At 34.8% G+C, this 27,924-nt stretch overlaps 1 protein-coding gene and 1 long non-coding RNA gene across 3 annotated transcripts; both read right to left on the bottom strand.

The window, feature by feature from the left end:
• Positions 1–1,537: 1,537 nt before the first annotated feature.
• LOC107955645 (uncharacterized) lies at positions 1,538–9,033 on the bottom strand. 2 transcript variants are annotated; one of them, XR_001700045.2, is made up of 4 exons: positions 7,870–9,033; positions 7,573–7,666; positions 7,384–7,453; positions 1,538–1,916 (listed from the first exon to the last, which is right to left on the bottom strand). It is a non-coding gene; the product is annotated as an uncharacterized lncRNA (long non-coding RNA). The 2 variants fall into 2 exon arrangements; XR_001700046.2 differs by lacking the exon at positions 1,538–1,916 and having other exon boundaries at positions 6,194–7,453.
• A 794-nt stretch (positions 9,034–9,827) lies between these two features.
• LOC121203749 (Fanconi anemia group D2 protein-like) lies at positions 9,828–25,459 on the bottom strand. Its single transcript, XM_041074202.1, is given in 37 exon segments — positions 9,828–10,249; positions 11,365–11,485; positions 11,578–11,634; positions 11,725–11,780; positions 11,853–11,913; positions 12,553–12,687; positions 12,787–12,819; positions 12,911–12,985; positions 12,988–12,996; positions 14,083–14,178; positions 14,275–14,501; positions 14,593–14,773; positions 14,936–15,069; positions 15,144–15,351; positions 15,441–15,476; positions 15,848–16,313; positions 16,979–17,000; positions 17,003–17,053; positions 17,056–17,080; positions 17,164–17,259; positions 17,852–17,889; positions 18,125–18,213; positions 19,271–19,372; positions 19,568–19,672; positions 19,828–19,977; positions 20,035–20,059; positions 20,138–20,267; positions 20,342–20,438; positions 20,440–20,471; positions 20,563–20,775; positions 20,893–20,976; positions 20,979–21,146; positions 22,324–22,565; positions 22,568–22,613; positions 22,616–22,772; positions 23,071–23,386; positions 25,354–25,459. Coding segments are annotated over 37 exon segments (4,347 nt in total). The 3' UTR covers positions 9,828–10,091.
• Positions 25,460–27,924: the final 2,465 nt, after the last annotated feature.

The following is a 27,924-nucleotide window of genomic DNA, read 5'->3' as shown; positions in this document are numbered from 1 at the left end:
AGTCGTTTTAGCCTGTGAAAAATATTTTAGTAAAAAATTTTCAGTTATTTGTTCCCAAGTTGTGATTGACCCTCGTGGTAACGAGTTTAACCATTGTTTAGCTTTGTTCCTCAATGAGAATGGAAACAACCGAAGGCGTATGGCATCGTCAGAAATGCCATTGATCTTAAAAGTGTCGCAGAACTCCAGAAAATTTGCCAAATGAGTGTTTGGATTCTCGTCCTACAAACCATCAAACTGAACAAACTGTTGTATCATTTGAATCGTGTTAGGTTTCAGTTCAAAATTATTTGCAGTAATAGCAGGTCTAACTATACTCGATTCAGCTTCTGTTAAAATAGGTTTAGCATCATCATACATAGTACGAGGAGCAGGATTCTAATTTATTGGATCTGCGGCAACCAAAAGAGGTAGTTGATTATTCTAATTTTTAGTCATCCCTTCAGTTGTAGTTTGACTATCGTCCTCTTGCCCTTCCTCTATGTATCGTAGGCTTCGTCTTATTTCTCTTCGATTTCTGTGAGCTATGCTTTCGATCTGACTATCAAAAAGTAGATGTCCTCACGAGTTTCTTCTAGTCATAAACTATAAAAACCTGCCAGAAGCAAATAAAAGAAATTTTTAATAATTTAAGCAAAAGTAAATTTAAATTGCAATAAAAATAAATGGCTAAAGTAATAAAAAATAAGTTTTCCTAATATCTTAGTCCCCGGTAACGGTGCCAAAAACTTGATGGTCGTGAAACTAACTAATAATTCGACTTAAGGTAAGCGCACCTATCGAACAGTAGTATAGCTTATAGCAAGACCGGAATGTCGAACTCACAGCAACTAAAAGTACTAGTATTAACTTTCTTTTTATTATCTAGCCTAAAAATAAGAGGATTTGCTTTATCTAAACTAATTAACTAAACTAAGAATGCACAGGAAGTAAATTGGGGAAATATTTTTTGGAAAATTGATTGATTTTAACAATACCCAATAAAGAATCCACCTAGACTTCACTTATTATTTAACTCTGAACTAGATGATTTATTCACTTGACTCGATCCGTAGAAATCCCTAATTTATATTATTATCTCTCTCGAGACTAACAACGTCTAACCCTAGGTTGATTAATTGAAATCTCTTTCTAATTAAAATCCTTAGTGTTGCATTAACTCGATCTATAGATTCCCTTATTAGGTTTGACCCTAACCCGACAGATTTATGTCGCCCTATGTCTAGGGGTGCAATCAACTCCACTTAATTATGCTAGATCTACTCTTAGACAGGGACTTTTGCTCCTCTGAATAAGTACATCAATACTTGAATCAATATTTTGGAATATTAAAGCAAGAATTAAGAACACATAATTAAGAACAAATCAAGTATTTATCATATAATTCAGAAAATAGTAACAAGATCCGTCTTAGGTTTCATCCCCCTTAGGTATTTAGGGAATTTAGTTCATATGGGTAAAAGAAAACATCTCAGAAGGATAATAATAACAAAACATAAAGAAACCCAAAAACTCCTGAAAGAAATTGAAGGGAGATCTTCAGTTTTGAAGGAGAATCCAGCTTCTGAGATGGATCAATCGGCTTTCTTCGAGTAATTCCTTGCCTCGCACTCTGTGTGTTCGCCTCTAGGTGCCTCCTCAATTTAGGTATTCTTCTAGGGTGTTTATATAGACTTTAGAATGATTCAAAATCCAAAGAATTAGCCTTTTTTAATAGAACTAGACTTGGGTTTGACAAGGACACGCCCGTATGACACGCCCATGTGGGGTGGCTTAGGCCGTGTTAAAGTTTGCTAAATAGACATGGCCATGTGGTCTACTCGTGTGAGGAAGTCCAGGCCATGTTGATTTCCCACGTTGACTCATTTTCTCCGTTTTTGGCTCGTTTCTAGCTCTTTTTACTCTCATATGATCACCTGAGTATAAAAAATAAAATTAAAGGATTAGGAGCATCAAATTCCACAAATCTAATGATAATTCATCCAAAAATGTGCTAAGTATAGGATAAAAATATGTATAAACTATGACTTATCAACTAAAAGGTAGAGAGGATCTTCATTGTCATCCCTAAAATTGATCATAGGGCTTTTTCCTTTTTCTTGCCCCCCAGTCAACAACTGGGTCAATTGATTCATCATGTTCCTTTGGAACTCCAACACCTGGTCCCTCATATCCTGTTGAAACTTTGCCAACTGTTCTTGCATCTGTGATTGCATCTACTCTTGCATTTCCTTCTGCATTTGTTCCAATCTTTCCAATCTTTTATCCATCGCTTTAGTTCTTCTTCGTGTACCGTAAGGATGTGTACTTGATAGATTTTTGTCGATTTTTAAATTACTGAAATGATTTTTTGATCAGGGTCCTTTTGTGAAAATCTAATACATGTGATGCAATGTAATGCAGATGCATGGGATGAATGCAAAAAGAAAGAGAGGCGTTGATTTTGAATTCAGTTCTATTAGAACAACTTTTCTAGAAAACAAATATTTTTACATAAAACAGAAACATATACGGCTTTGCCCTCATACTTCAGGTGAAGGCATCGATCCTTTCCTTCATATCCAAATGTTAAGATCAAATCTCGCGAACTTTCCAATGGATGTCTAGCTCCTTTTTGCTTGATCCGGGCTACGACATATTGCTCACTCATCCTCGGGAGGCTTTTTAGCTTCTTTAAAAAAGTCGAGACGTTGATAGCTCTTGAATAATCTTGGTTGGCTTGAATCCTTGAGCAATGAAGCAAAGTCGTGTATTCCTTCATTGGCTATCGCTCTTCTCTCGTTGTGCTTACTCGGACCATATTCGAATGGTCATATTGCATTCCACTTTATCATGAAATTTATTTTCCATGACAAGCTCTCTATTTAGCAACTAAACGTGAATCAACACTTCTTTTCTATGATAATGCAATGCAATGCAATCATAAACAAAATAAAACACGTCAGTACAGAAGAAATAAGTAACAAATAGAGCACCTATTCGGGTGACCTCTAGGGGTTTGGTGGTTCTACCTAAGGTATGCTCCTAAGACTCACTATATGTGGTTTGGTTCTAAAGAAAAGGGTACCCGAACCAGCAGATTCCTCAATCCTCACCCATTATAGGTTTATACAAACCGAGTTTAGTTCAAGGGAATATATTTCCTTATGACTACACGGAGATGAAAATATCACAAAGATATAAGTACAGATGTATCACGAAAGTGATCCACTATCCTACACGGAAGTGAAGACCTCACGAAGGAATAGTTTCTCACTCCTACTTAAAAGGGTAAAATCGAACAGACATGCAATGCAATATGCGAAAACGTTCCAAGACTCGAACTGATAAAGCAAATATCACAAAAAATGATGAATGAAATGCAATAAAAGGATCATAATTTTAAACCGGATTTCCAATTTTTGACAAAAAGACAGAAAATAATCAATTTGCGGCTTGACTCTTTTATTTGTCCCCAGTGGAGTCGCCAAGCTGTCGAAACTATTTTTAATTTGAAAAACGGAAGTCGACTTAAAAACAAAAATGGAGTCTCCACCGATCTTTTTCGAGGTGTGATCAGATCACATTGAGATTGATCATTTTAATAAAACATTTTAATTTATTAAAACAATGATTTTGGGTTTACGAAATTCGAAAAAAAGGGTTCGGGAGTCAGTTAAGCACGAGGAAGGGTTAGCGCCCTCGTAACGCCCAAAATTGATATCTAATTAATTAATTAATGTCTTAATATTGAAAATTTGAAAAGATTTTAGAATACGATCCTTTTATTTAAAAAGAACACTTGAATAAATTAAATTGGATGCTAAGACCCTCTTATTTCGAAGAAATAAAATGTCATACCCAGTGAGTTAGGATACGACATTTCATATTTTCGAAACTAAGCTTATCTTTTGATTTTTAAAACTCATGCAATGAAGTTTAAAAAGGATATTCAATTATTTGGGTCAAATGAAAAATCGAAACCCAGTAAGTTAGGGCACGATTTCTCAAAATTCCAAACATAGAATATTGCCTTTATTTTTTAGAAATCCTTATCTCGAGATATAAAATATCATATCCAGTGAGTTAGGACACAATACCTCGAATTCCTGAGAATAAGCTTTTATTTGAAACTTATACGTTTTGATTGAAAAAGGGTACTCAGTTACTTAGATTCAACGAGGAAAATTGGAACCCAGTAAGTTAGGGCACAATCTTCTCGAAGATGCAAAATACCGAGTATTGCCTTATTTTGAAAACTTTTGAATAAAATGATTTTAAAATTTAAACGATATTAAAACACGACCTTTTAAGCAAATAAAATGCGATGGAATAATAATGTACAACGCAAAGTAATAATTCATAAACAAAATATTATAATAATGAATCACAAATAACAAATAAATACAAAGTAAGAAAATCTAAAATAAAATATAAAACAATTCTAAGCAAATAATACATAAAAAGGATTTAAAATGGATGTTATAAAAACGATCTAAAGTATATAAAATAATTTTAAAAAAAAAGATCAGTATCTATTCAAGATAAAATAATATATAAAACTCTTTAAAAATAATATATAAACAATTCAAAATATATAATATGTAAAAAAAGTTTAAAATACATAATATATGAAAATATTAAAGTAAATAATGTATAAAAATTTAAAATGAGCGTTATATAAAAAGTTAAAATAGATAATAACAAAAAATGTAAAAAAAATATTAGAATGTTAATAACAAGAGTAAAAAAAACATATATAAGAAAAATAATAACGAAAATAATATTAGTATAAAAATAGAAATAGAAATATAATAATAGTAGAAATATAAATAGATAAATAATAATAGTATTAGAATAAGAAAATAAATATAAATAGAAACATAATAATAATAGAAATAATATATTAAATTAGTTAATTTGATAATAAAATAGCGAAAAAAATATTAAATCAAACCTTAAAGCAAAATTTTGGGGCAAATAAAAAATAAATAAAAGGAAACGGACCAATTTGAACGTGCGAATAACAAGGAGGGACCAAAAAGGAAATAATCCCCACCATCCAAAATGCACAGCTTCAAAGAGAACTAAAATGCAGTCAAAATAAATTTTAGGGCCAAAAATAATAATAATAACTTAATTGCAAAACAATAAAAAAAACGGAAGGGGTAAAAGCAATTGGACGAATTTAGAAAAACAAAGAAATTGAAATGAAATGGACAAAATTCTCACATAATTGAAAGAGAAAAGAAAATAATTCAATTCCAATATAAATAGGAAAATAGAGAATAATCCAATTCCAAATTAAAGTAAGAATACCAAAGTAATTCCCCCTTCAAAAAACAAAATACCCTTATTTATATACATGGGATTTACTAAAAATAGCCTAACTAATTTAATAATAAAATAAAATAAAATAAAAATAATATCTTCCTATTTTTAGCCTTTTACCAAGTCAACAAAATTTGATAACCCCTTGGCTTTCTCCATTTTTTTGATTTGGTCCCAATTTAATGATTGTCTTTCAATTTAGCCCTTTTTGTCTTGCTTTCGACCGATAACATCCTTTGGCTTTATTTATTCGATTATTATTTTTCTTTTTTGGTCCAGGCCAAAATTGGCCTATTACAATAGGGTCGAATGGGAGTTTCTTAGGGTTATGATGGAGCGAATGGGTTTTGCAAACTCTTGGTTTCTTTTATTTTGAAGTGCATTTCTATGGTCTTTTACTCCATTCTGCTAAATGGAACAAGGAGAGTGTTTTAGACCCATGAAAGGGTTACGACAGGGAAACCCGCTTAGTCCATATCTATTTCTTATATGTAGTGAAGGCCTGTCATCACTTATGCGCGCGGCTGTTAGCAAAGCGGACATTAAAGGACTAAAGGCATGTAGGCGTGGCCCGCAGATTTCACACCTTCTATTTGCCGATGACTGTATAATCTTTGGGGAGGCAACGAATTTAGGAGCTTGTAGAGTTAAAGAAATATTAAAAGAGTATGAGGCGTGTTCTGGACAGTGCGTGAACTTTGAAGAGTCCATGGTATTTTTAGTACGAACACCTCGGAAGATGATAAACTCATGATTGCTAGATTGTTAAGAATACGCAGATCAAATGACATTGAGAAGTATCTGGGTCTTCCTAATTTGGTAGGAAGAAGAAAAAATACTCATTTCAAAATTTAAAGGACAGAATTAAAAAGAGAATTGATGGCTGGAGTTTTCGATTTTTATCCCAATGAGGGAAAGAAGTCTTTATCAAATCAATGTTACAAGCAATTCTGACTTATTCTATTATGTGTTTTTTGTTGCCAAGATCTTTGTGTGATGAAATAGAATCTAATATTGCAAGGTACTGGTGACAAAAAGGACATGGCCGAAAGGGAATACACTAGTGTAGCTGGAAGAAAACATGTGATCTGAACCAGGTAGGAGGGCTGGGTTTTCAGAATATGGAAAAATTTAATGTGGCTCTTTTGGCTAAACAAGGATGGAGGCTAATTGACCAACCAGATTCTTTAATAGCACAAGTACTAAAAGCGAAATACTACCCGACTACCAATTTCCTACAAGCAGAACTCGGATGTCATCCATCCTATACATGGAAAAGTATTTGGGCAGCGAAAGGTATTTTGAAAGAAGGACTGGGGTGGTGAGTTGGCTCAGGTGAAAACATTATAATTAACAATGATGCGTGGTTGCCCGGGACAGATAATTTTAGAGTTCGTCATTGTATATCTAATGCTAATATTACTAAGGTTACATTATTGATTGATGAAAATACCAGGAAATGGAGGGAAGAATTGATCCATACTACCTTCAAAATTGTAGATACGGATAAAATCCTAAGTATTCCACTGGCAAGCGAAGCGCATCCGGATATGATCATCTGGCGTGGGGAGCACTCGGGCGAGTTCACAGTACATAGTGCTTACAAACTACTACAAACCCAACTTTCTACTTCTAGGCCTACGAATATGCAAATTACAACCCAACCATTTTACAAACAAATGTGGGAATTACAACTTCCAAGCAAAATAAAGAAATTGGCATGGAAAGTGTCGTGGAATTACATTCCCACGATGGCTAATCTATATCAAAGAAAAGTGGCTCCAAATGCCACATGCCTCAAATATAGAGCAGGCGAGGAAAACTTTCGGCATGTATTCGTGGAATGTCTTGTGGTAGAAGAATTATGGAAGAATTTTAAATTTCAGTTGGATTAGGCAAAGTGGTTCACATGAAGGTCTTGAATGGCTTATTTGGATTTTCAACAAATGTACCATAGCACAACGACGAATGGTGATATGTGTTATTTGGGTGCTATGGATGGATAGAAACAAAAATTTACATGAGGGTAAGTCTTATACAGGGGAAGAAGCAGCTTGTTTTGTAAGGCATTACCTTGGCAAAATTGATGGACTGAACAAGAGAAAGCTCAGAGACGCCCCGCAACATGTTAAGTGGAAGGTACCTGCACAATCAACTATCAAAATCAATTTTGATGCCTCTTTTGACGAGAAGAATTACCAGTCGACATCTGCAATAGTAGCGAGAAATTATAAAGGGGGCATTAAAATAGCCAAATCCTACCTTCACTCAATGGTGGCCACGACATTTGAGGCGGAAGCTATTGCCTGTTATGAAGCTGTTCTCACGGGGAAAGACATGGGTTTCACAGACATTGCTGTTGAAGGGGACTCCAAAACAATTATCAGCAAATGCATGGCACAATTCAGGGATAAATCGCAAGTTAGTGCGTATATCAGCAACATTCAAAGAGAAAAAGACAACTTTCAGGCTATTAATTTTCTTTTTACTCCGAGATCGGCTAATAAGGTAGCCCACATCATTGCTACAACTAGTCTAAAAAAGAAGGAAGAGGTTTACCTGCTTGATGAGGCCCCTGATTATGCTAAACACCAATCGGAAATGGAAAGGCCAAGAGAGCCTGACTGAAATGATGAGAAGGATAGAAGAGCAGGAGGGTGTAGAGCGCCCTTCAGCAGAAGCGGTTCACCATCCCACTGAGACTGAATAGTCATTTAGAGAACAGAAAGGTTGGGGAAAGATTACTTTCAACTAACGGGGATATCAAAGTTTTTTCAATGCGTTTTAATTTTCTAGTTCTAAAGTGTTCTTTTAGTTTTTTAGTATTGTTTTCCATTTGTCAGACGCTTTAATATTTTATTTAGTTTAATAAATATCCCTAGTTAATTTCAAAAAAAAAAAACAAAATGTGTATCCTAAGCGTTAATACGTGCATAATGTCATTAGCATTTGCTTCAGAAAATATATTTGTTGAGCTTAAACAAAAATGAGAAGCTGAATACATATTAAAGGAACAAGACATTCACAATGTTCTAAATAATATTTTGAAATAGGCTAGAGATGGACAAACCACCCAACATCAAAGAGATCAAGAGCTTTATAAGGCTTGGAAAAAGAAATTTTCCATTGCTTGCATTACGTTGTTAAGCAGTATGGATAACGACATCGTGCGTAATTTCAAAAAGCATGGAATAGAATAGGAAACGTAGACAACTAAGTTTGGTGGTACATCCTTCGCTAAAATCAATTAACTCAATTAAATTCTACACCTACAACACTCAAATCATAATATAAGGCAGCATCAAATGTCAAAAATGATAAAAGTGAGATTAAGGACACAAGTTACACTTATCAAGCACTTATTCAATCTTTACCTCATAGTTACGAACATATGAACGTACACCTTATCTACAATTATAGCATCAAGAATTTAGATGTTGCTTTAAGCCATTTACTATTGGAAGAAAAATGTAATGATACAACCAAACCTAATATTGGTTTGTATATGGTAGGAACAAGTTCCAATGAAGCTTCCAGCTTTAACGCAAATCATATGGTGAATATAAAGGCAAAGCTTTTAACAAACTATAATTAGGCACACAAAAATTCTCCCAATACATTCACAATAAAAGCAAAACTAAAGTAAATGCTTTAACTGTGGTAAGAAAGATCACTTTGCTCATGAATGGACGAAACCAAAGAAGGTACATACCTTTTAAGGCAATTTTTTTTCCAAGACCCTTACAGCATTTTTAAATGTAATGAATGTAATTAATAGTAGGGATAAATTTCAAAACTATTCATAAATTTTGATTTAATGAATAATTTGATATATGAATTTTAATTTAGTACATGCACATAAAATTTTGATTGATTTAAATGTATAACTTTGATTTTAATTCAACTGTACACATTTATAAAAATAAATATATCAATTTTTTTATATATTAAATAAATATAATTATTTCTATATACAACATGTCATCCTAACATGATTCTATATTGATAATTGTGTTAGTGATTTGTAAAAATTAATCAAATAAAAAACTCATATAAAATTGCACAAAATCGAAATTTATGTATAACATTACACATTTGATCCAAATTCATATATAATTTTAAGATTTATCCCTTAATAGTACTACATTTGTTTCTAATATTGTATTTTTGATTGAACCTCATCCTCCGTGGATAAAAAACTCTCAAGTGTCACAAACCATGTAGTTCAAAGACGGATTGTATTCATGGATTGCTACCTAATCCACAATAAATCAAATATAAACAACAGAAGGGTTGAAGTCAACTATATTGGTATTTGCAAATTGAGTTTGCTCCCAATCTATGACCAAACTAAGCATTAAACTTTCCGAACTCAAACAATTAATTAAAAATTTTCATTCATATTAGTTTATTCCGTTCCGATGGTAATCAATTCGGAGAGATAATGTAATATACTTGAACTGGAAATCATTTATCGACTCGAACAAATAATCCCCATTTTTCAGTGAAGAAGCTTGGACTCGATAAAAAGTTATTCATATAATAAATCAAATAATCATAAGATACAATGAAACCCTTGCCTAATTTCATTTTCTACCAACGAAATGAAATCACTAAACACTTTTTAACTAATAACAAAATCATCTTTCTTATACATCATTTTCGCGGAAATTATATATAAGAAACTTGATCTATTTAGAATAATAGGGAAAGATAGAATGATTGTCTATGTTAGCATACGGTCTATGAATTGACAAGCATTTTACGGATAAAAGTACTATTCATTCATTTTCACTGTTTTCACTAGCAGAAGGAACACTACCTTGTGGATCCACATCAACAGCTCCCTCTGGATCTTCATCAATGCTGTCAATTCCATCATCTACATATGCCTGGGAGCTCACCACCTGTCCCCTCAGATCCTTGTGTTTTAGATTACCTGTAAATACAAAGATATATTGGAAACTGGAAACAATTCTAAGCATTTAGAGTGGCACTTGATGATAAAATTAGATTATGTCATCTTATTCCATATTTGATAGACGCACGATAGGAATATACATATTATTCTCTGTTCAGTATGTGAAGCTTGGAGTTTACAATAGGATGATATAATTACGTTTGGCCACCCCACCCCCACCCGTACTCCCACTTATCAAAATATTATGTTTGGCCAAAATCAGATTTCACTGTGCAATTGTAAATACACAGTTGTAGTGATAAATAGTTAATGGGTCCGGTTAACCGGTGACTATAGAAACCAGTTGAGGATTATTTAATTACCATTTTGACTTTTCTAGACCAGTTACAATTTTTTTCTATAAAACCCATCTTAACTTGAGTATACACATTTTAAGCATAAATCCGTCTCTGACATTCACTTCTAAGTTGGAATAATATAGGCTAACATTTCTCATACATATATAAAATATCTAAATAAGTACAAATCCAGCCGGGGGATTAACAATATCATCCCATTTCAGTGGGACATACTCATCCTATCATTGCCAGTTTTGACTTCAATGAATATAAATAAGACATTTAAAGCCTTAAACAGAAGTAACATTTTGACCCTTCGGAGAATCTAATTTTTCAAAAAGTAAAAAGCCAACAAAGAATTTTGTAAAATCACACTGATTTTGCAATAAATATGACAGCAAGTCACAATATTTTATCTCCAAATTGATGAAAGAATACATCATCTATTTTAAAGCACCAATATAAGAATTTTGTATGAATCTTTTCTTTAAGTCAGATTCAAGAGCTAGACCAGATAAATTTCACAAGTAACCCGGAAGTTTTAAAGATGTACTAGAGCAAAGGCTAATTGTTTATCTGACCCTAACTTGTTTTAAACTAACGTAATAATAATTAATAAAATTAAAAACTTCTATACTGGTTTAAATGAGCATACGCTTCTTCAAGAAAGAATAAAAATATCAATGAAGCTTAGTAGTGTTCCAAATATGAAGAATGTAGTGTTCTAACCAAACCCAGGTACCCAACTCCCTTAAAAAAAAAAAGAAGCTAAAAATAAGATAATGCGGTACATACCCATCCAGAAAGTGCATCCGTTAGAGGTAGAATGGAGAAGAGCCTTGACACGAAACAAAAAGCGTTCCAAAGATCTTTTAGTAGCAGGTATTTTGCTAGTGATGACTGTTTGTTTCAAGCCCTTCAAGTACCAAATATGACAATTCAATATAATCTGCTATCATTTCAATGTTTCTGACTAAGCCTCAAATGGATTTGATATGCAAGGCTCACCTTGGCTTCAGAACATAGGGTCTGAATAGTTCGTGTAGCCTTTTGAAGTTCTTTCACCTAATCAAACGAACAAGTAATAAGGCCTTTTCTTCTAAGCTTCAAACTTGAACCAAGCATGTCAGGGAAAAAAATTGTATCTGATCTTACCAACAGAAGTATGGCTTCATTATGCATTTGGAAGTGAACCTGCAAGAAGTCAAAAGCTGCAATACCAAGATGTCAGTGCTCGGGCAGACAGCAATCAATGACCATATTCATTTCTAAGATATAACCACCTTTAAGGAAGGAATCAACGAATTTCCCACCGTACTTGACTGCCATGGCATGCAGGGTGACCTATGCCATCACATGTCAACAAGATTACTGCCTGAAGGATAGCAACAATAAAGAGGTACTAACTACATGACATGTTAGCAAGAAATTTTTGTAATAAGCAAAGGCACTTCTATTGATTAACCACCACATACACTTCCAATTTAGGATAAGCAGCCATTTAGCTTTTACTGAACAAAACCTAGCTGTGCCCAACTTTCCTAAACCTCTGAAACAATAAAAGTTCTTACAAACTATTCTAGGGAACTTTTATCTGAGAAAAAGTATAGTCATGAAAAAGTACAAGGGTTCTACAGTTTCACTAATATATTAAATCCATAGAATTACACATGCCAAATGGATAAAGGAGAGCGATTTCATGATCCTGGTGTTCTCTCATACAATCATAAAATTCTCTCAAAAGAATTCCTAAAACAATGTTATAGAAGTGACAGAAATTAAGAAGGCCAAAAACAAATGAAAAGCTAAAGGAAAATGTCATAAAATCAAATCTGAAATGAAGGCCGTTCATGTACAGAAATCAGAGACTTGACTAATTTCCCTAGTGGTGGAAAAGGTTCAAGGCTGGGAATGTAATATACATATTTAGAAATTAGTATCTAAGTAATGTTGGCAAAGAAAACCACAGTTCTATTTGGTTACCTTGTCATGGGTTCTGCACATGCTGACTAGTGCAACAACCACATTAACATTCTTTTGCAACCTGATCAAAAGTGTGTGAACATTTACAGGTTGAAAACCAGGTCGAACCTTCTCTAAGCGAACAATTTCCTTAACCTACAAAGAGAGAAAAAGGATAAGAATTGCAACACTTTTCACTAGTCTTTTCTATCCCTTATGATCAATGGAAACAAAGCAGCAAAATTTACTGCTTACCAATTTTCCAAGAACTGTGAGATTCACTTCAAACTGCACAAAGGGCCAACCTCAATCAACATGTTTGATGGGAAACAATAAGAGTAATCTTTGAAAAGAACTTGGAAAACAGAAGATACCCTACCAGCACACGGTACCATGAGAGGAAAGTTGCAGAACATAGAGTTGGGAAACCATAATCCTCATCTTCTGCCATGTTGTAAGAGAGACCTGACAAAGAAATCCCCTTTTAGTGGTACTACATACAAATGAAAATGGATTCAATTGATAAGAATTGTACGCCAAATGACCCTCATGGTTCATTCTAACTTAAAATTGTCATCTTAAACTAAATCTTAAGTAGATGCAATAACCCAGAACAATGGTAAGACAAAAGAGACAAAGAAAATGAGAAGACAGGAACTTGTGAGAAAATAAAGAAATTTGGGGTAGAAATCAGAAAGAAAAGAGAATTAGGCAAGGAAATCCAATTTATCAATATTTAGATCTCAATAATCCGTAATCAGAATTGTGGCAACCATTTTCTGCGTGTGAAAAAAGAAACAAGTAGCAAAAAATATGCAGTTGTGTTTTATTAAAATTGGCAGTTCAATTTTAAATGACATGAAACTAAAACAAGTATGAGAACTAAAACTCACTGTGAGAAGGTAATGCACATACCTCCCTTTTTCTTATTTGTATAAACTTTGCACCTGAATGTGTCTTTTAACTCGTGAGGCTAACTAACCCATAAAAATGAACCCAATAGTATTATCTGTAACTAAAAGTCAAGATGAACACTCATAGGCTACAGTGCTACACCTTAAAAGTTAATATTAATACAAAAATCAAACAAAAATTATAACTCCAAATTCACTAAAAGTTTCCTCGATACTGAAATTTACAATTGAACCCAATAAAATATAATAGGAAACTAATGAAACATGTCCAAAATATAATCCTTCAATAAGCATGACTATATTCCACACCATTATCCCCTTAATATGAGAAAATGCAGGATCAAATGTTAAAGTATTGAAGTAAAAGAAATGACCAACATATCCCTGTACAAAATGCCAGCAACAGATATCCAAACTTTTATCGACACTTCCAATAGAACTAGCATGATCTTGTCCTTCATCACATGTAAGTCACCTGCTCTTAACTCTCTAAGGAGGAAGAGCAATTCTATTGCTAGGACAGAGGACGTACATAGAAAAACTGGCAGATCCCTAATGTATAAACATAGCATTAAAGGACAATTCTGAAGCACACTATTAACCTTGCAACAAATGTCAACTCAACAAAGTCAAATACCTGTGGCAAAATTGTGCAGGCAAGCTCATCAAGCAAATCAGAAATTGACTCATCATATTCTAAGTAAGTCCGCAGTATCTTTTGTACCATTTCTCCCTGGAAAAACCAGCATGTATTTCAGTAGCTATATGCATAACTACATGGTATGCTAAAGTAAGAAATCACAATCAAACATAATGTAATTGGCCTCACTTTGTTCTTCCAGCCATTCTCAAGATTTTTATTGTCCCATTTATGCTTCAAAAGTTTCTTAGCAGAAGATGCAAGTCTGCCACGCAATAAAGGAAGGATCTGGTGAAACACTGACTGTATGATTTTATCATCTCCATCCAACTTATCCATGACCTTCTGAAATGATGTAACAGCTGATTCCAAAGTAAAAAGAGCCTCTGATGCCAGAATAAAGGAGAAAGAACATACTGTGGAGTAGAATCTGATACAAATTAGCTACAATGAAAGGATAAATAAGCACCATAAAAGAACAACGGAATAAAGGCAAGAGTTTTGCACCTGCATCAAGGATACACTCTACAAATGAACAAGCACCAAGATACAAATATTCTATTGTACCAGGTGAAGGACAAGGGTGCACATCTAAGGAACCAGAATCTAATGCTTTATCAGGCTGAAAGGCCTCAAGGAGATCTGAAAGAACTGATCTGTACCTTTGAACTTCAGAAAGGTTTAGCATCTGTTCGAGGAAAAACTATTTTAGGGGTTAGAATACAACTTTTTCAGAAAAGAAATTTTTCTATCGAAACATAAACCAAATAAAAGCATCAGTTGTCAAGATGGAAAGTGCCGCACAGACATGTATGTACACTCAAAGGTAAAGGTGAGTAAAAGAATTCACCTTACTGAAACAATTAAGTATTTCCTTAAACACCATAGTAGAAATTGAAGAATTTGATGGCACAACATTGGTTAAATCTGGGTTGCCAGCAGCAGTGGATTGAAACTTCCAGTGTTCTTGACAAGTTTTGTTACCTACAATACATTTGTTAAGACTACAAGAATATAGAAGACATGGTGTTGGCAACAAAATGAAACTATCATGTTACCTTCTCCTTCTTTAAGAATACAGAACGAACTGTCTAAGTTACTCTTAAGACTTTGAAAGAGTGGTCTAATTTTGCTAAGAAATTCATCCAATGTCATCCTGGTAACAGCAGCAGCAATAATGTTCCTTGAGGAACATTGTTTGGTCGGAGAAGCAAAGTAATCCAGTTTGTGTTGAAGATCATGAATAAGGTACAGGTATAGGGGCAACTGTCCAGAAATAACAAGTTTTCTACATGTCACCTAATCATTTTATTTATATGATTTGAAGGAAAGAAAGAACTACATGAAAAATATACCTCAGCCACAGGGTCAGAGCAACAGGTGTCATGGTCCTACATTTGAAAAGTCACATTTGACTATGATCATTCTTTTAATAGAAAACAAGAAAAATAGGCCTCATTAAGTAAAATTGCATTTTGATATTTTAGGACTAAATGCTACACCTGCTAGGTCAACAAGCAATGAGCAAACAACTTAATTAGCACATAAAAAAGGTTAACAAACATATTATTCTAAAGGCACTTGAAACGGAGACAGGAACGTAGGCCATGAGAAGTTCAGATGAATTATCTTTACTGAGTCCCAAGATTATGTAAATCACATACAACAAATGATTATGCATTGGCCAGTCAAATGCCACATTCTAACACAAAATTTAAAGGAACTGTGCAATAGTTGAGAGTTAAACTGTAAGGAGACACACCTTTGAAAAAGTCAAAATGGAAAAGCATTCCAATAGAAGAGGCCTGAACCTAAATTTCTGTGATTCCAGAGCTTGGGAAACTGGAGAAACTTCTATAAGCACTGACTCATTAAAGACATGAGAATTGTGATCCACTGATGTTGAGGTTGCCATATCTTTTGAAGAAACCTTATCTGGTACCTCTTGGCTTGTCACTGCTCCTGCTTTCCTCAACACATCAAACAATGTTTGCTGGTGTAGGTTTCCATCTGTACCAATTGCTGAGGTCTTTGAAGTCTTTTTATGCTTCCTTTTGTTTGGAGATGTGGATTCAGGTGTCATCTTAGGCTCATTCTTCTTTTCTTTATTCCCCACATGGTTTGGTTGGTTTATGAATGCTGATCCACAATGCTCCACTCGAAGATGGAGCTGAGGTAGTGTTACAGGACACATTCTGATGGAATGACTTAACAAGCTTTCGAGAAATCTGCATCAACAGCCAGCTGGTTCTTACCATCAGTATATAGAATTAGTTCATAATACGATATGATATGCGACACCCCAAAGGATAAACCAAAGAAGCTGTAATTCGTAATAATGAATTAGGCTACCAAGAACCTCAACATAGTTACATTTCCATACACTAAAACATGACTTGTATTACTTAGTTGGGCAAATAGTTAAAATTTCATAGATCCACTACACACCAATTTTGTTCGTGATTATTCTTAAATCCTCAATTGACTGGATAAGGAGAAAGACTGCCGCTAAAAGGTTGCCATGTTTTTTAGCAACCAAACACGAGCAAAACCTAAATGAGAACACTAAACCAAAAATGTGCTTAAGCCAGCCTTAGCCTCTCCTCTTGTGAAGGGAGGCTTGCTAAGTTGGGAAAACCAACTTCTTCCTTATAGAAGCATCGTAACTAGCTTACTACATTCTATGTCAGGTGAGGCACATCTCTCCTTTTTTCCTGATATAAGATAAGATCCCCTTTTTTAGTATACTTCATCCAATGCGGTTTTTTTCAATCCCGGTGAAATTATATTTCACATGAAACCTGCCAGCATAATTGCCCTTGGTCTCTCCTTATATCTTAATCTGATTTAAGGATAATGACAAACTAGCAAGGAGTGAGGATTTATGACTTACACTAGGTTCCTCATTCGCTTTATAGCTTCTGCATTATGTCATCCTTTGAGGTCTGACTTATGCATTCAATCTCCCATCTACTTGTGTGCAGAAGGCATTGAGCTGTAGCAGTGGAAGAGCTATAAACCTCAATTGCATGTTAACAACATGTACTTAAAATCAACATCTCAGAGTAAACTATTCACCAGTTCCCTTATCCAGTTCATTGCATAATAAAGAGAGAGACAAATAATCTGTTTCTGCTTTCCTGTCAGAGACTGCCATTCAGCTTCTAAGAAGTACTGGCATAGTAGAAAAGGAGTCCATGTCAGAAAATGGTCCAATAAAAAATATGAACAATAAAATAAAAATAGAGAGCTAAGAAGATCAACATAATTTTAAGTACCATAGGATAGGAACAAAAATATTCACAACTTTTAAGTCATAGAAGAAATGAGAAGAAAACAACTGTCCTCTTAAGTAAAACAGTGTGGATAAACACTTAAGAGGTTGACATAAAATAGTTTTAAATCATAGAAAGTTGTATTAGTTCTGAAGTTTTCCAATACTTGGCAAACTTCATGAACAAATCACAATTGTATACAGAGATTAAAATGTTAAGGATCTAACTCAAACATAGCTATTACATAGAGGAAAATCACACTGAGAAAAGCATTTTTAATGCAATAGCATCATGAAACTCTGAGACTCAATGGTGAAACAATATGATGTCGTGAGTGTTATGCTTGATCTGACTTAGACGAGGGAAGTAGATAGGACAGCCAGTAATGCATCAATTCCACAAAGATCCTTGGTTCGTCAACCGTTCACTTCATTGTATCAATTTATTAGAAGTTTCTTTTATTCTTCTGATGACTAACAGTATACACTTACGGTGATAGTTGGAGTTGCAGGAAGATTGCAAAGCATTTCTGCAAGAGAAATTCCAGTTCACTATACCATCTCTAAGGGTTCATTCAAGCGAAGCATAAACATTACTGAGAAGAAAGAGCCAATGGCAGAATGTTCAGACAAATAGGAGACATTTCACCGTCCAAGTTCATCCATAGCTCCCCTAAAGAAGTAAAAAGTAGAAAGAATAGACTATAGTCTATCATGAATTTACATAAAACTTCAGGCAAGCACAGACAGCATTTTTAAACCTACCTCTAAACCGCATATGGGATCCTGCAGGCAACTGCCCACCATCAAGATCAGACAGAAATATAGATTCAAATCTCCAAATGCTTGCAATCCTGCAAGACAACTTTCGCACATGCAATTAATAGTTTTATTTTCCTAAATCCTTAAAACTTGCAATCTACATGACAATAATAATAGATGTTGAAGTTGTCTCACCATCCATGATAATAGGTGAAGAGTTGTACTTTCTAAAATTGCAGTCAGTTCATCGTAAAGAAGATCAATGACAACATGATGTTTGCAAGATTCTAAGCAGTTTCAAGGAGCTCCACAGCCTCCCCAGCATTTGATTTCTGTTTGCTCAAGATAATAAAATTTGAGGTCTCAGAAAGGTGAATGAACAGTAAAGGTCAAATCAAACATCCTAAGCTACTCACAGGGAAAGAGAATGACAAGAAGTTTCCTATATTTTTCCTGTTAGCTGAAAGCACGAGAAAGGATTTACGATCAACACTTATAAGTACTTGAAAACAATAAAAATCAAACTAGACAAGAACAGAGCAATACACAGTAAATAGTTCCAGAAGAGAAAGAATTTGAAAATTGTAGGTAGATCAATTTCAGTTTCTGCTCTCTTCTTAATATGCACAACTATTCTTCAACTAGGATCCATCCAACTGTTTGAACTGTTCTGTCCACTAAGGTGGCTTGGTGCAATTATTTCTATCCTAGAGAGCTGTTGACTCCCTTTTAAAATGTGGCTGCAGACGAGACATGGAGACTTTTCTATTACCTTATCCAGAGACCACAACTTCACTCATATCTTAGCTTTTATTATGGTCTGAACATTGGAAAGAAATGGGTTTTAATTGTTTCAAGCAAAACTATTGATCTCCATACTTTTGATGCACTCTTTAACATCCATATATGGTCTAGACTCAAGTGCACTTGTTCATTTTTTGAGTCATTAAAAAGTTTTTGTAACTAATGAAAAACTATGTTCTTCAGACTGCTTGTGGATTTACTGGCACCAGTAACAGTGGACTATCAATTTACATCATATCTTCTCATATGCATTGTCAAATCATATCAGTCACCCCAAGCTGTAACATAGACTTTCTGACTTACCAGTTTTAATGCCAGTAATGCCCGCCGAAGCATTATTCAAACCTCACCTCCTGGAAAGAACTTACAGTAGCTTGTGATGTGTCAAGATAAAAGTTTTTGTCAATTTTCAGCAGGTTTTCTGCTTTTGTTTTGCTTCTAACCAGTCTTCAGGAATGAAGGATAAACAACAGACATGATTAAAGGAAAAGAAACCGCAATTTACCTTCAAGATCACAACATGCACATGTAGTATGTTGCAGTATATAATGTGCTGCAATCTTTAAGTACGATCAAGTGATCAACAACTAAATAGCCATATAATAACCAAGCCAGATAGGGATACACTGAACTAGGTGCTACCTGAAATGGTGATGATGAAGTGACATTACTTTCACCCCTAGACATGAAACTATTTTAAGGTTCCAATTAGACCATTCTTTTTGTACTTCAGATCCGGATGGCCACCTGCCAATTGAAGGTAATGCTAGTCAAAGTAACTTCCATTGCTAAGTATCCTCCACTTAAACTACAGCACAGAAAATTAGAGATACAATCCAAATTGCACTAAAAGTCAATGTTCAAAGCACTCTATTCTCAAGAGCCATGCTGGTGCCAGATACCTGCTTCCGAACAATAATAAAAAGTTCATTTGCAATGGAAGAGCCAACGTCAGCACTAGCGAGTAGCAGTGCCATATGGCTGAAGACCTCATAAACCTACACTGACTGAATGTTAATGACACTTCCACGTACAACTTTGTCCTTATAAAGCTTAAAAGATCAAAAATATAATGAGCAGCAATAAACCTTATAAAGATTTTCTACAGTCAATCCTCCAAGTAGTCCAAGATTCCTGAGAATAACATTAAACTAATGAAGAACACAATAGCAGCAAAAGATAAAGAAAATCTGAAAGCAAAAACTTAGCTACCATTTATATGATAAGAAAGTGGAATCAGTTCCCTTGCATGTTTTGAGGCAAGTGAAGCCATAATCTGAAGAGCAGAAGTAACTTCAAAACTAACAGCAGAGCCCACATGAGTAACTAGTGCACCAAGAACCTGCACAAAGCCACATGAAAGTCTCTTGGAGAAATGAACCTAATCTTCAGAGAAAGGAATATATTGATGCTTACTTCCTGTCTTGAATAAGTATCAGCAAACTCTTCAAAAAGAAGAGTATACATGTAAATGCCAAAATCCCTTGCCTTTTGTTCTTTGCAAGCCAATATACTCAGATAAAGAAAGGAAGGACAGGAAATATTCCTAAGAAAAAAAAAAGATGCAATCAGATGAGTTTCTGGAATATATTCAGCAAATTGGAATGATCTTAAAGCCGAAGAATAGCAACATATACCTGTGCGAGTTCCTTGTTCCCACGAATGCATTGATCAAGCATAACTTCTTGAATGCAACCTTCAACAATTTTCTTCTTAAACACCTTTTCAACGCTTTTTCGCATGGACTCACCGTTTGTGTACAATAGTATAAGCAGCCACATGTCGATTACTTTGTGATCTCGAGGTTTTTCAAGGCCATTCAATTCCTTCATAATCTCTTGACAGAGTAGCTATAGGTAATGTGTAGATATAAAAGAGCGTATCAAATTAAAACCATAAATTGTCAAATAAGAAAAGAGGATATAAAAACATGTATTGTCAAATAGGAAAGAGGATAAATTACTTACACTCTTAAATTGAAGGCTAGATCTCAAAGCATCTAGAACGGATGCCTCTGTGTTGTCAACAACCAACTTCCCTTTGAGTTTATTTTTTGCATTGTGCGATTATGCGGTGTCCTAACAAACTTTAAATGCTCACGTATCTGTGAGATTATTCTTCGAACATTTAGTTGTGTGGCAGAGAGCAGTAAAAATCGAAGCAGACAGGGCATGTGCTCCGCATCAATTGTTCTAATGCATGATAGTGCTATGGTTATGACCTTCAATGTAAAGAAAGAGAATTAAATTAGATATCAAAGCAAGAGCTACATAGCACCTTAAAATTTTCATCGGCTGCTAAAAACGTATTAGAATGATGAAAAGAAGAGGGCTCAAGTCAAGTTTCTCCAGTCAATAAAGGTAAAAAGCCACTTGAAAGGAAAAATTTATATATTTGTTAGAGAATATTCAATTGAGCTAATGGCATTACATATTTTCACATCAACAAGTAGAAATACAAAAAACAAAAGGCAATATACATTTGATGAAATTACTGGAAGGATCAAATAAAAAGTGTAATAATGGCAAAGAAGGCTGATTAAGGTCACTATTTGGGACTCCTTGCAGATCTAGGTTTAATGTTACTTGTGGCTGGTTCAGTTTAAGTTTTTGTTCAATGGTTTGGTTTTGGTTTAGACATTCCTGTAAATTCAAGTCTTCCTAGAAATGAGCGTATTGGATATTTCAGGGGCCTCACATTGGTGTACTAATATTATGTATGGTGAACCCGTTTGGAACTGTCTTTGTTCTTGCAACCCAAAGTGGTCTATGTATAGCCTGACCTAGCCTTCTAACTTCAGAAGACACAATAAGAAGGTTTCTGTATCAAATACTGAGTGAATTCAGGTGAAGTTGAATACCTTTTATAGCTGTGAGTGCCTAGAGAACACAAAGTGAAATCACCTAGGCATTTTCCCTCCTGAAACCTCAATTACCAACTCAACAGCCTTTGTGCTAATGATCCTTAATTCAACTTAACTGCTAAACCCAGGAGCAGCTTGTCTACCATAACTACAATTACCTCACTCTGGGTAACCAAACAGACATAAGCTTCTAACTTATCTACGACTATAAAAGAACTGAATTGTAACATTCAAACTCAATTCCAATCCTGTATTTTATTTCAGGTGTAATATTGAACAAAAGACCCTGAACGACTGATTACTTGCGCTGCATTAAATAGCTGTATTTTGTAGGACAAGAAGACAAACTATTGAATCCAAGAATCGTTGTCTTCTATGCTGAAGAGCAGAAAGTTTCATTTGCATTAACCTTGCAATAACTACTATGCAGATTTGTTACCACTTATAAGAAATGCATTATTGATAGAACATTAAAATAAATAAAATAAAAATCAAGTAAACCACGTAGTGGAAAAACTAACAGAAGAGAATAAACCTGTTCTTGCAACTGATCATCCAAATTAAGATTTGAAAAAGAATCGAGCACAGGAACAATTACAGATGGGTCCTCATGAAGCATTTGCTCAAGGGAATCAATTACAGTCTTGTTATTTTGATCACCAATGATCTCAGGCAATGATCCAATTATCTCTTTCTTAAAGTGTAAAGGACAAATGGAAAGAACTTGCAATAACTTATCGGTGAAGGAACTAGGATCAACAACAAAATCAAGCCACGAAACTGATTAATGATAAGCCTAGAAACATCATCTTCAGGGACAATGATGTTTGGGAATCTCCAGGAACTACATCAAAATATTCAGGAAGTTTCTCAAGGAGCATAATTTGGAGGTCTAATTGGATCGGTGCAACCAGCAAGAGGTGCCGGACTAAGCTTTCACTTCTAGCGGGACCAAAATTACTTCCGTTTGAAGACATGAGAACCCTGAAAGCATTTAATTTGTAGGAAAAATGAGGCATTTGGTCATAAATACCAATGGAGTAAGCAATGCGAAAACCTTAAAACACCTTCCAACTGAATCTCATTTATTCTCAAGAAAACATATATATAGAAGGATAGAGTAACTGATTGTCCTAAAATCCAAAAGAAATAATAAAGCCAAAAACTAAAAGAAAATTCAGTACGATAGTTAAAAAGCTAGGCAACAGATAGATTATGCATGTAAACGGGGAAGCAAAAACGAAAAATTTTAAGTTAGCAATTGGAAAAAGAGTGAACAGACCTGCGAAGATTGGAGGAAGACTGAATGTAAGAAGAGAAACCAGATAGAAAAACGGAGCGATCGTCAGTAGAAGAAAAGAGGCGGGAGAGCTGGCGGCGGAGCTTGTAGGGATCTGAAGGAAGGGAGGGCGGGCCTAACGGGTTTACCAAGGTACAACCGCCCTCAGCTAAGATCGAAACCATCTTCTCAACAGCATCAACGGCAGTGCCGATGTCGTTTTGAGGTTTGGGGATTTTGGGCGGAGGACAAGAAGGGACAAAGGAAGAGGAAGATCTCTTCCGTGACTGTTGTTGCTGCCGGAGCAATAACCATTGTTCTTTTTACTCTAATAGTTCAATTTGCAGCGGCTTGTTTCGGAGGCCGGTGGGCGGTATTTGGTCTAGTGATTTTCCCTTTCTTCTTTGGAGAAATGACTGGAAATAAAGCGCCAAATTTCAAGAGAAGGAACCGCTATTTTTTAATATATAATTTGAATTTTTTTCCCGTCATCCTCGGGTCAAAATTCAAAAGACGGATCACCGACCCTAATCTCAATGCTCTCTCTCTAAACACAATACTATTTTTTACTCGCTTTTTTTTATTTAAATTATTTTTTTTTTAGGAACATGGGTAAAATACAGAAGAAGCCATTTTTTAAAGTAATGACGAAGGTTAATTTTGTTGAAAGTTATGGAAATAGGCAATTTTACAAAAAACGTGTAATTATGTTATTTTCAAGAAAGTCAGAAAGGCGTTTAGTTCTGCTTTTTTCCTTAACAATAAAACGCGTTCAAGTCAATGCATTTCCTCCCCACTTCCAACTACTATTTCAAATAGTTAAACGTTAAAAAAACTATAAACCCCACACACCTTCTTCTCATTCACATTTCTCACAATTCTCTTTCTCTCAAATTTCTCAATCAGCTCTAAAAATTCTCTTAATTTTTTTCCTAAATTCTATTTTTTTTATTAATATTTTCAAGATTTTTAAAAAAATTATTCCTGTTCAACATAATTTAGCAATGGTCGGATCTTTAATCCGTCTTGATAACAAGAATATCCGCCAACCAATTACAAATGGTAAGAATAAATTTTAATTTTTTTTTTTTTATTTCATTATTCTATTTTAACTTAATATTTTTTATAATTTTTACGTAAATAGGCGTAAAGTAAAGTCGAACTAATCCGAAGCTTTAGTTTTTCTCGATTTAAGCCGATGGTGGTTTATCTTGATCTAAATGGATAATTTCAATCAATTAAGTACTTCTAGAATTCAATTTAATCTATAATTCATATTTATGCAAAATTACAATTTTTCCCTAATTTTAACTTTTTCCAATTTAGCATTAAGCTCATAACTTGAATATAGTTCATTTTAGCTAAATCCAACTTAACCAATGTTACTAGGGACCTTGAAACAACCATAATTATCAACAATTCACAACAAAACTCAAGATTTATACTTTTAACAATTTAATCCCTATTTCCATAATTCAACAAAAATCACTTAACAAAACATGTTTATTTTACAACAAAGATAAATAACCCTTCAACAAACATCAAAACATAATAAAAAATCCATGAAAATCCTTCTAACTTTGCAAATTTTGCAAATTAACCCCGAGCTAGCTAGATTAAGCTAAAATATCACAAAAACATAAAAATCATTAAAAAGGCTTGAATTCACCACATTCATCAAACTAAGCTTGATCAATAACACTTCTTCTCCAATGGCTATTTTTAGGGTTTGAAACAAAATAAAGAAGATATCATCTTTATTTTATGTTTATTTAATTAGTTTTTTCTTTTATTTACCAAATTACCATATAACCTTATTACTAATTAAAAATTTCAATAAAACTATCCATGTACATCCAATAACTTTAAATATGATATTTACACTCAAGTCATTAAATTTCATTTCCATAACCAATTGACCCCTTTACTAATAGAACTCAACTTTTTACCTTTTACGATTTAGTCTTTTTACCTAATTAACCATTTAAATTTCAAATTTCTTAGCGAAACTTTAGTACGACCTTAATATAATCCGTAGAATTAAATAAATTAAAATAATAATTTACTCATTGGAATTTGGTCCCAAAACTACTATTCTGACACTACTAAAACGGGTTGTTACACATTATATGGCCCGGGTTCCTACACCACCTTCATAACCTCAGTTTGTTTGGCCTGTCTCATATTCATGTTGTCACGTATTCGAGTCAATATGGGTCAACCTTTGGTTTGCAAGCAATCTTCTATCGTAAAACTTAAACGAGCAAGATACAGGCGGCCACTTACGTTCATCAGGACTGTGGGAATTCCACACGTTGTACAAGTTTTCTAATTTATACACTTCATCGACAAAGCTAGGAACAAACAAAGATTGATACAAGTTAAATTGCATGACCGCATGGAAAACGAAGTGCGTCAAATCTCACAATTGCAAGTCCTATTTCTTAGGTGTACATGATACTGTCACCCGAAAACCTTGGTTCGGTCTGTCGAACTCCGTTTACCCGAAACCATAGGTTGTCGCGCGAGTGACAAACTGCGTATGCAGTTGGCTCGTGCCTTTTCCTTTTAATTTGTTCCAGTACCACCGGGCACCATACATGGCATCCTTATTTGCCCAGCATAACTCACCGCTCGCTTTGGGAACAGTTCCATCAAACGAAAGTATGTCTCTTTACAATCGAGGTTATCAAATGGCGTTACAGTTAAAACAGAATTGATGCATTCCACTAGTTTAAGTTATGTCATATCATAGAGCATCGTAGGATTGTGTCCACTGATTGAGGGTATGTTAGTGAGGTACGTGCCCCTACCGAGTTAGTTTACCATAAGATTTCCAACATTTCATGAAAACTCCTTCATGATCCGTACCCTGTCAGTAGAAGTTGACAATGACAATTAATACCAAAGAATATAAAAACAAACGGAATATTACAAACCAAATAATATTGGTGGTGATTACATACCCATTTTGGTCACTTGTGATCGCTCAGCGGTAGAGGAATATTGCTGGTAGTAGTTGGACGCAACGTGCCTTAACAGTACCGATATGTGTGCAGTCTCAGAGGCTTCCCTTTTCAATTGGAGATATATTTCAGTTCATCGATTCAAATATGCATATATCAAGTTGGGGGCAGACATGCCTTCTCAACCTAGACAAAAAAATCAAGTCGTCTACTTTCTCCCTCAGTGTTATTGTAAATGCAATTGGAAGGATCCTCCGATTACTATCCTGTACCATAACCAACAACAGTTGATGGGTATATCTACCATACATAAAGGTACCATCACTTGTACTAATGCTTGCAATATGAAATGCTTCAGAGCATTCTTGAAGGTCCAAAACAGACGGCGGAAGACTCGGCATACGAAGCAAGAAATCGTTGTGGTACAGGCTCCATTTTAATATCTATTATGCAACCTGAGACGTACTCTCCAGCACCTGAACACTACTATACATCGTTGTATGACGCGTCCCACCCATTGTGCATTATCTCAAAGCCTTCTGCTTTGCTATCCACGCCTTACAGTATGAATATTTGCAATTAAAACTGACACAGCAGTTCTCGAATCCACTTTCACCATCGATAGTATTATGCTGCGTCATATCTGAATCCAACTTCAGATGATCCTTGAAACACCTATAACCACACTATGTAAAACCCTAATTAATAAAACCTAAAAACCCTGATAGTTTACTAAGGTAACACTATCAGACCGGTGAACTTTTTTATCGTCCATAACCCCGTCTTTTTCTCAAGAAGTCATGATTTCCATGCGTATCTACCATCTCACATTGCACACTTGACCTTAAACTTCTTTGATTTGGATTTAACCACGCGGAAGTTAACCCTATTCTTAATGTTGTATTGCTTCAATGTAGCGAGAAAATCTTTATTGGAAAACTCCCTGCCCACTTCCAAATCACTTGAATCCAATGAAGGACTTGCGTGGCCAGACTTCTGTGTGGTAGTTCTGCAAACTCTAACTCATCTTCTGTCGATAGTCAACATTATGTATGTAGGTTGGAGGCGAATACGTCGTGAATAGTGAATCTTCTTCTTTTCATCTTCACCCTCACCATTTTTCAGTTTAGTTGAACAAACTCTGGTTGAGAAAATAATGCAACTTCTGAACTGTCGACACTGAGCTCCCAAAGGTGGATCACATCAATTCATTATCATCTTTATTCTCGGACTCACCAACATTTGTCGTGTTGGAGGTCCCCTTGCCGGTGAACGTTGTATAGAGTACATCATCCTTCTCATGTTCGTGTTGGAACATCCAAAATCACATGTCGATTGCCAACCACTAGAAGTTGCTACGATTCCTAAAAAATTTTCCCATCGTTAAACATCGACTACGAAGGTTCATGTCTCATCACTAACTAAGTGTCGTACAGGGGCCGTGTATTTTTTTCTACTACCAAACCTGATAGTTCGGTGTTCTATCTCCACGATTGAAATCTAAGGTCAAGACGGATAAGTGTCTTCCCATTGATGGTTCTAGATGTCATAATGGGAACTTTCTAACAAAGTGGTTGGACTATCGACATTTTCAATCATTCTCGCCTCTCGAATAGGAAAAGATGTTGAAAGTGGCAAGTCCTTCATCTAGCCCTCAAAATTCCACATATAACTCAAGAAATGGTGGTCCACTATCGAGGTGTGTCTGCACCATCGCCTCCAAGCCTCGAGCACCTTTGATATCGAATGCGTCATATCTCACGGGATCGACCAAACACAAAATTGATACTTAATAGACGATACTCTCATTGTCATGGATCCAACAAATTTTTGCCTAATTCTTTTCTGAAGTTCTGGCAACTCTATGTTCTAGTTAAAATCTAGTCGCATT

The sequence above is a fragment of the Gossypium hirsutum genome, chromosome A07, assembly GCF_007990345.1.
Source record: "Gossypium hirsutum isolate 1008001.06 chromosome A07, Gossypium_hirsutum_v2.1, whole genome shotgun sequence".
Classification (NCBI taxonomy): domain Eukaryota; kingdom Viridiplantae; phylum Streptophyta; class Magnoliopsida; order Malvales; family Malvaceae; genus Gossypium; species Gossypium hirsutum.
This window is presented reverse-complemented; position numbering and strand designations above follow the sequence as displayed.